The following is an 8,676-nucleotide window of genomic DNA, read 5'->3' on the forward strand; positions in this document are numbered from 1 at the left end:
CCCTGATGCTGGGAAAGATTGAGGGCAGGAGGAGAAGGGGGCGACAGAGATGAGAAGGCTGGATGGCATCACCAACTCGATGGACATGAGTTTGAGCAAGCTCTGGGAGTTGGTGATGGACAGGGAGGCCTGGCGTGCTGCGGTCCATGGGGTCACAAAGAGTCGGACACGACTGAGCGACTGAGCAACAGCAACGATCAGCTGGGCTGGGCGCTATCCCAGGCAGGCAGGGGACCTTGAACGCCTGTCCAACCTTCCTCCCGGATAGAAGGGCACGCAGGCCAGGGTTCCAAGGCACAAAGACAGTAACTCTGCTTCAATCACTGAGGCACTTAGTATCATTTTTCTTAACACAAAATGTAACCCTGTGAATATACCTTGTTTCTTTTCATTCCTCCCCCAGAAATCCTCCTGCAGCTTTTATTCCTGACAAACAATAAAACTCTGCCAAAAGTTAAAGTCAAGAAAGTGATTCAGAGAAATGAAATATAATTTAAACTATTTTAAGAGCACACACTGAAGCAGATGGCATGAAGGATACGGCCATCGTCAAAAAAAAACCTTGCCTCTGGTAAAAAGAACAGCCTTTTTGTTGGACACTAAGAAACAAATAGGTGTTTTCATAACTATGTGCTTCAGACCGTGGTTTAACATGCTGAAGTAGGATTCTATCTTCAGAACAAACAAGACTGCGTGATGCCAGGTTAGCAGCCTGCTATGTTACAAGTATGGACGTGCTCAGCTGTCAAAAATTAAAACGCTCTCTACACTTACCATTTCTAAACCAATTCTGCCAACCTTTCCCCCCCCCATCGGCCCCCACCAGCTGAGCCTCATGACAGGTGGAGAACCCACTTCCGGCTCTGAAGGGTCACAGCCGACCCCAGCACAGCCAGCACAGGGACATACCTGGGCGGGCGACCCGGGCACCCTCTTCCTCAACCAGCCTGGCGTCCTCTCTGCCAGGGGTTACCGCCCACACACCAACACCCATCCACCTGCCACATCAGAGTCCCCCACCTCTCCGTCTCCCCAGCCAGCCAGGCCCGGCTCCAGCCCGCATCCTGCTCAGCACCGCAGGGCTGACCTCCCCATCGGGGCCCGGGGTCCTGCTCAGCACCGCCCAGACCCCGGCAGCCTCCAGAGGGACTGGCAGGCCTGCCCCTTGCCCCCGTCTGTCCTGACCATGGACGAGAGGCCACTGCTTCCTGCATCGGATTCGCTCAAAGGCTCCTCTGGACCCCAGAACCGCCGGCCCAGTGAGTGTCTGAGCACAACCTCAGCGCAGACGGCCCCGGGCGGCCCCAGGGAGACAGCGCAGGGCCCTGGGCGGGTGGCGGGAGGTGGGCCCGCTCCAGCAGCCGGGGCAGCCTACCTGCTTCCCGCTGCCACCTCCCACGCCCCATCAGCTCCCCACTCACGGCGCCCACGGCCACGCCAGCATCACGTGACCTCGCGCTGCGCTTCCATGGTGGCCAGGGCGGACACCTGACCCTAGGGGACACCAGGCACAGGTTGCGGATCTGGAGATCAGACAGAACAGTGTGGAGAGTCAGCGCCGGGGAGACCAGGGGAATCGCTGAGTACCCCCGACACACTCCCCCGAACGCTGAATGAAGGCAGTCAGTAGGAAACAGGAAGACGGGCTTCCTAGAAAATAAATCTGAGAGAAAATGACAGAACACGGGAGGAATGCAAGAGTCCAAAAATCAGGACAGCGAGTTCAGATATGTCCCTGGGGTAGAATGCTGCCTTTTAAAATGTTGATGAGTGCTTAAGAACATGAGAAAACACTCAAAATACAGTAAGTGGGAAAAGCAGGTTGCAAAACAGTGTAAAGAATAAACTGGCTTTCCAGAAAACTCTATATGTGCATTCAGACGCTTTTAAAGTTAAAGAACATGAGAAAACACTCAAAATACAGTAAGTGGGAAAAGCAGGTTGCAAAACAGTGTAAAGAATAAACTGGCTTTCCAGAAAACTCCATATATGCATTCAGACGCTTTTAAAGTTAAAGAACATGAGAAAACACTCAAAATACAGTAAGTGGGAAAAGCAGGTTGCAAAACAGTGTAAAGAATAAACTGGCTTTCCAGAAAACTCTATATATGCATTCAGACGCTTTTAAAGTTATAGGACGTAAAGCCCTCAGCACGTTTTTCTATAAACTAGATACTTTAACAAGTTTTTATATATCTTTAGAGACAAGTGTTATATATGTGCATGCATGTTAAAGTGCTTCAGTTGTATCTCTTTAAAACCCTATGGACTGCAGGTTCCTCTGTCCATGGAATTCTCCAGGCACGCCCTCCTCCAGACGATCTTCCCACCCAGGGATCAAAGCCCCACCTCCTCCGTCTCCTGCACTGGCGCATTCTTTACCGCTAGTGCCACCTGGGAAGCCCCAGCTGTTACATACAGTCACGTACAAATGTTATACACAGCTGCTGATTATAAAACACAGAGGAGGTGAACCTTTGAAAGTAGACTTTTAAAAGTACAACTACAGGAAATGCCTTGGTCACCAGTGGACAAGACCCTACGTTCTCATAGCTAAGGACACAGGCTTAATCCCTGGTCGGAGAACTAAAATCCCACAAGCCTTGTGATGCGGCCAAAAAAAAATGAAATAAAAAATTCTTAAGTAAAAAAAATAAAAATGTAACAAAATACTTTATTTAATCCCTATGCTAGAAATCCCCCCCAAAAGGTCCTTTAAATGCCACATGAGATATAAGAGGAGTGTCCTGTTTATTTAACAAGTAAGAAAATCAAACCTCACAGGAGCGAAATTCCCAAGCCAGCCTCTGAGTTCCCCTGTAACAGGGAAGGAGATACATCCCGCAGGCCGACAGGGCAGGGAGGGCCTGGACTCAGCCCGGGAGGTGTCCTCGGGATGGGAGGATTAGGTAAAGGCGGAGTCGACCACACTTCTCAGCAGGGTGAGGAGACCTCTCTGAACAGCCTCACGCAGTCACGTGTGGACAGCAGGTGTGAGAAGTCTCGCGAGGCGCAGACAACTGTGAGGTGGGGTCGGCCCACTCACCGGTCAAAGCCCTGCTCCGCGTGGCCCTCGCTCACCTCGTTGGCGCGTCTGATTATCTTATCGTCCACGTCTGTGATTCCCATCACCATGACGACGGTGCACCCGAACACCCTGCTGAGGATCCTCCGAATTATATCAAATCTGACGTAGGAGCTGAAAGGAAGAACATTACGGCACCTTTCATCCTGAAAGCCACTACTGCGATCTTCAAAGAGTGTGCTCCCTTTACCGTGAGGCCACACAACTGTGTGATCAAGGACGTTCAAGGGCAGCTGCAAAAGGAAAAGCCTTTCACCGGCCCTCTTGGGTCCGCGTGAGAAAACTAAGGCGCTGCCTCAATTTCAGGACCCAACACGAGCACTTTTAACTTTGAGCTGTTGTCTGAGTGAGTTTACACCTGCTCCACTGTGTAAAGGTTCACTCGTGACACAAAGTCAGGAGGTGGCCAAGAGGCTGGGTGCTTTTACCGCCCGTGTTCATGCTCTAGGATAACTAACCTCTGACCGTGACAAGAGACAGAGGCAGATAATAAGTCAAGACAGAGATGATCCCATCAAAGCTGGAAAGGTCACTCCCAGGAAGTGTGCAAGCGGCTGTGGAAAGTGGGAACTCCAGCTTACGGGCAGGCTGCACGGGAGCAACGCAGACTTGAAAAAGCAAGGGTTTAAAATCCAGCTCAGGTCAGTCGCTCAGTTGTGTCTGACTCTTTGCGACCCCATGGACTGTAGCACGCCAGGCCGCCCTGTCCATCACCAACTCCTGGAGCTTACTCAAGCTCATGTCCATCAAGTTGGTGATACCATCCAACCATCTCATCCTCTGTCATCCCCTTCTCCTCCTGCCTTCAATCTTTCCCAGCATCAGGGTCTTTTCCAGTGAGACAATTCTTCGCCTCAGGTGGCCGAAGCATTGGAGTTTCAGCATCAGTCCTTCCAACGAATATTCAGGACTAATCTTGGATTAAAATCCAATATCTACTTAAAATCTCAAGAAACTAGATTCCCCATAAGAGCAACCTTAACTTTCCAGGTCAGCCAGTCTCACGCTCGTCTCTGTTATACACGCGGCCTCTCTGAACTTGGGTTCATAACATCATTTTCCTTTGAAAACAAAGCTCCTCCTCATTGTATCCCTTGTTTCCATACCCACCCACCCCAGACATAGCTGACGCCAAATTCTAGGGCCAAGCCATCTCTGAAACGCCTTCCCAAGAAACTAAGAGATTAAACATCCCTTCGAAGCCTCAGACTGCCAATTCACAAACTGGACAAAAGTCTACTATCTCACAAGGCTGTGGTACGTAATCTCAGTGCCTGCACAGCAGAAATTTCAGCTAATTCTGATTTTAAGTATCATCCCAGTGCCTCTCATTGTCAGGTCAGGAAAACACTGCAAGAAATGAGATTTTAAGGATGAAGTTAACAAGAACTTAAAACAGACGGAAAGAAAAAGTCGAATCACACGTGTGGCTGAAGGAGCTGGTGGGGAGGGGCAGGTGCTGGGGGGCCCGATACCCGAGGGTGGCCGCTCCCCGGGTCTCACGCGCCCTGTGGGCACCTTGGGAGCCCAGGGGTGGGTCCACTCACCAGGCTGCGGCTGCTGCACCCATGGGAAACTGGATTCTGCAGCCGGCCTGGCTCAGCACTGTCCACCTGGGACCCTTCCCGGGTTACACTTAGGAGGTAACAGCACCACCAGCTGGCGTGGTGAGAGAACTGCACTGGCTGGGGTTTGCGGAGTTTAGAACAGTGCCCGGCACAGAGTGCTGTCCAGTTAAGCGTCTGTCTCTTTAAAGCAGAAGCAGGTGGGGAGGAAGGTGTGGAGGCAGGAACCTGCATAGTGAGCAGGGGCAGACCCGAAGAGGAGGCGGTCTTGGGCTTCCGGCTTTTGACCTCAAGAGCAGTGGACTGTGCCTGACCATCCCAGCCCGAGACCACAACCTTTTCCGATGTCTTAGGTTTCTGCCTCACTAGGGACACCCCCACTTGATGACTCTTCCTGAGTGGTGGGTGCCCAGAGCGGTCACCCTGGCCAGGGAGCCAGACAGGCTTCTGGGGTGCTGGGAGCACTCTCTTGGTCTCGGGGCCGTGAGCATCGGCTGGGCTGCACACTGCAGGTCGGCACGCTTGTCCATATCGTCAAGGACGAGCACAGATCGCAACTGATGCTCCTGGGTAAAAAATAAGGGCGAGGCTGCCTCGCACCCCCTTCCTTTCAGAACTTCTTCTTTAGTCCTTCCAAAATGTACCTAAATGTTCCTTATTCACAACTCATGAAGTTTCAAGGACCCAGAAGCCTTCTCTTTGAAATGAAGTTACCAAGAAGGTCACTTTCACCACTTAACAGGAGGGGCCTAACCTGTGGGACTCCGGGCTGTATACCTGCCTGAACCAGAGAGCTGGGCCCACCCAGCTCACATGAAACCTCGCCAGTTCCTGCTATTTATGTGATCCTTTCAGCGGCGCACCCCATACTCCTTTCATTCTCCTTCAATAACAAAAATGCTTTCTCTTTGCCTTTGAGGAGAGCTTTTCCAGGGTAGGACAAACAGTAACCTCTACTGTTTCCGGTGTTTCCCCAACATATTTAATACTTCAAAAAAGAGATCAAAATATGCTTTTTATAACTAATAGTACTTTGGCCACCTGATGCAAAGAGCTGACTCACTGGAAAAGACCCTGATGCTGAGAAAAATGGAGCAGGGAGGAGAACAGGGCGACAGAGGATAAGATGCTTGGATGGCATCACCTAATCGACAGACATGAGTTTGAGCAAGCTCTGGGAGACCCTAAAGGACAGAGAAGCCTGGCATGCTGCAGTCCATGGGGTCACAAAGAGCTGGACACGACTGAGCAACAACAAATCAATAGTAAGTTAGCCCAAAATGAAGAGGGGGAAAAAAAAGACTACTAGTCTATTTATTTTGCTATAATACACACAAAAAATTCAGGTCTTGCTGGGTGATGCATAATTTCTAAAATACATACTAAATAAAGGTAACTTTTAATCTAGATCTGAAAGATAAATTTAAGAGATGCACAAGAGAACAGACAAAATACTAGGAAAAGCAGCAATTTGGACAAGCTTAGGAGACAGATTTAAAAGACAGAGCGAGCACTAGTGGGGCGGTCAGAGAGCTCAGGCTCCAGCTCACGCGCCACGCTTCCTACAGGGTGCCCTCCCACGGGTCACCTATCCTGGAGAACAGGAGGGCCTTTGGCAGCCTTCCCACATCAGGGACTGGGCTAAGCAGCACTTTGTGGGCTTTATTTCATTAAACTGTCGAGATTCAAAAGAAGAATATAATTATCCCTATCTGAAAGACGAAGAAACCAGGACTCAGTAATAAAGTGCCTTGTCCAAAGTTGGGAAGTAAATGGGGGGCAGGGGGAGGGGGCGCGGAAACACCTGACCAGCTGACTCAAGGGCCCTCTGAAGGGCCTCATCCCACTAAACACAACAGGAAGCATCTGATTGCAAACGGTCCTTTCCCTTGCTCTCACTGTGTCCCTGAGTCTCCTCACCTGAAATGGCACCAAGTGAGGATGTAATATGTATGCTTCCCGCAATGCCTGGAATACACTAACTACTCAGGATTCTTAAGTTGTCACTTGAGGGATAGGGGAAAAAAAAAAAAAAAAAACCCTGCAAAAGGTTTTCTTTCCAAAATAAACGGTTCCTTAAAGGGTGAAAATTCAGCGTCAGGACACTCACCAAGCATGACCCAGGTGTGCGTGATCGTAGACCGTTGGTCCGCAGCTGTACCTGGGGACAGAGGGAAGACCCACCATGTAAAGCAAACTTGCAAGACAGAACGCCACGTTCTCAGTCATAATCAGCATATAACCATGTCTCTTTGTAAAAAAAGAAAAGAAAGGTAACCGCTGTGGGGGATGCGTACCCGGGGATGTATGACCCTCGGATCACTAAATTCAGCGCCAAATCCGTGAAACGCTGGGACTACCCGAGGGTCTTTACAGGTGCCGCCGGAGTACTTCATCACTCATTAGACGCCTGCACCTGAGGACGCAAGCCCGCGCCCCACGCAGGGCGCCCGCCTCCGAAAGGCTGGGTGCAGCCCCTCCCGCCCCGCCGCACCCCCGCTCCCCGAGTCCCGGCGGGCTACCAGGAGGCGGCGTCCGCTCGGCTCACAATCAACGGGTCCTTCCTCCGGGTGAGGCTGTTGTACACCTTGACGCCCGTGTCGTAGCCCGTGGGCTGCAGCCAGCCCTGCCCGCGCGCCCCCGACGCGGAGCGGCCCGGCTCCGGGCCCCGTGCGGCCCGGAGCAGCCAAGCGCCCCCGCAGGCCCGGCGCGTCCCCAGCATGGCCGGCGCGCAAGGCCCGCAGGCCACGCCCACGCCGGGGGGGGTCAACAGGCCACGCCCACCGGAAGGCCCGGTCGCCCCGCCCACCCGGAAGAGGCAGGCAAGAGTTCGCCGCGGCGCGGGGGGCGGGGCCGCGGCGCGCGGGGGGAGGGGAGCGGCAGGCTTGGGTGGCGGCCCCGCCCCGGGGCGGTGGGCAGAGCTCCGCCCTTCTCGTCCGGGGCGGCGCTGGACTGAGCTGACTCGGTGCAACCCCGGGCCGGGCCCGGGCGCCGCAGGACCCAGTGCCATGGGGCGGGCAGCCGCTGACGGCTCCGCGCCTGCTCCGGGGGCACGTCTGCACCCCAACACGGCTCATGCACACACTGAGCACGTCTGCACCCCAACACGGCACACCCTGTCCCCGGATGAAAGGGCAAAGCTCGGACACCACCCATTCATCGAGTACGCGTAGTAGGAAATGACTGCCCGGGATTCATTTTACGGTTGTAAGTTCTGTCATCTGGTCTCTTGAGAACAAAAGCATTGTGAATTGCGGTTTCAACGAGACTCTTTAAAGGCGGATTCTCTTGAAGTTAACTTTCAAATTATCTCGACAAACGTGTCCTTCTTGATATCTTCCAAAACAGCGTCTCAAAAAAACAAAGAAATCCCCTTTGCTTTTGCAGTCCTCAAAACAGCACATTAAAAAAAATAAATAAATAAAATTAAAAAAATTTTTTTTTAATTTTTTAAAAAATAAAATAAAAATAAAAAAAACCAGCACATTAAGTTTCTCAGTTGTTTTGGGGGTTTGTTTTGGTCGTTCTATAACAAGGCAAGTGCTCCAGTAGAGACAAAGAAGTACCTTCCAACAGCACTTAAACTTTCCCCAAGACCTCTGGAGTCCAGCTCTGCAATTCCACGGGAACTGTGTCCGAAGGCTTGACGGCTGAAGCGTTAGAGCTTGTCATTCACAATTAGGAGACCTCCCATGGGAGCCAAGCCCCTCTCCCCCACCACTCAGAGCCCTGCTTCAGCATTAACCCCCTCCCCACTGCCTGCACACTTGCCTCGTTGCTCTTTTGTAATTCTCTCTCCTTTCTAGTACAAGGTGTGTGTTTTTCTCCCTAATTATTTTTGGATTTTTTCTTTTTTCAAACTTTAAACTTTTTATTTTGCATAGGGGTATAGCCAATTAACAATGTAATGGTAGTTTGAGGGGAACAGCGAAGGGACTCAGCCATACATGTATATGTATCCATCCTCCCCCCTCCCCCCCCCAATCCAGGCTGTCACAAGACTGAGAATTCCACGTGCTATACAAT

The 8,676-nt window shown here is 51.7% G+C and overlaps 1 protein-coding gene across 13 annotated transcripts in view; it reads right to left on the minus strand.

The window, feature by feature from the left end:
• The window catches only part of CARS2 (cysteinyl-tRNA synthetase 2, mitochondrial), a 29,595-nt gene extending 21,460 nt beyond the window's left edge, over positions 1-8,135 (minus strand). For 4 of the 13 annotated variants that reach the window (XM_086330575.1, XM_086330574.1, XM_086330570.1 and 1 more), the window contains exons 1-3: positions 7,173-8,134; positions 6,761-6,811; positions 3,082-3,199 (exon numbers count right to left, since the gene is read on the minus strand). In XM_086330575.1, the coding sequence (XP_086186701.1) occupies positions 3,082-3,199; positions 6,761-6,811; positions 7,173-7,660 (657 nt within the window). In that variant the 5' untranslated portion in view covers positions 7,661-8,134. Of the gene's footprint in view, positions 1-1,421; positions 1,524-3,081; positions 3,200-6,760; positions 6,812-6,947 lie in introns of all 13 variants that reach the window. The other 9 variants (XM_086330569.1, XM_086330568.1, XM_086330571.1 and 6 more) reach the window with 5 other exon arrangements.
• Positions 8,136-8,676: the final 541 nt, after the last annotated feature.

The sequence above is a fragment of the Bos grunniens genome, chromosome 12 (genome assembly GCF_055505025.1).
Source record: "Bos grunniens cultivar Pamir isolate PY7600 chromosome 12, Bosgru_T2T1.0, whole genome shotgun sequence".
Classification (NCBI taxonomy): Eukaryota; Metazoa; Chordata; class Mammalia; order Artiodactyla; family Bovidae; genus Bos; species Bos grunniens.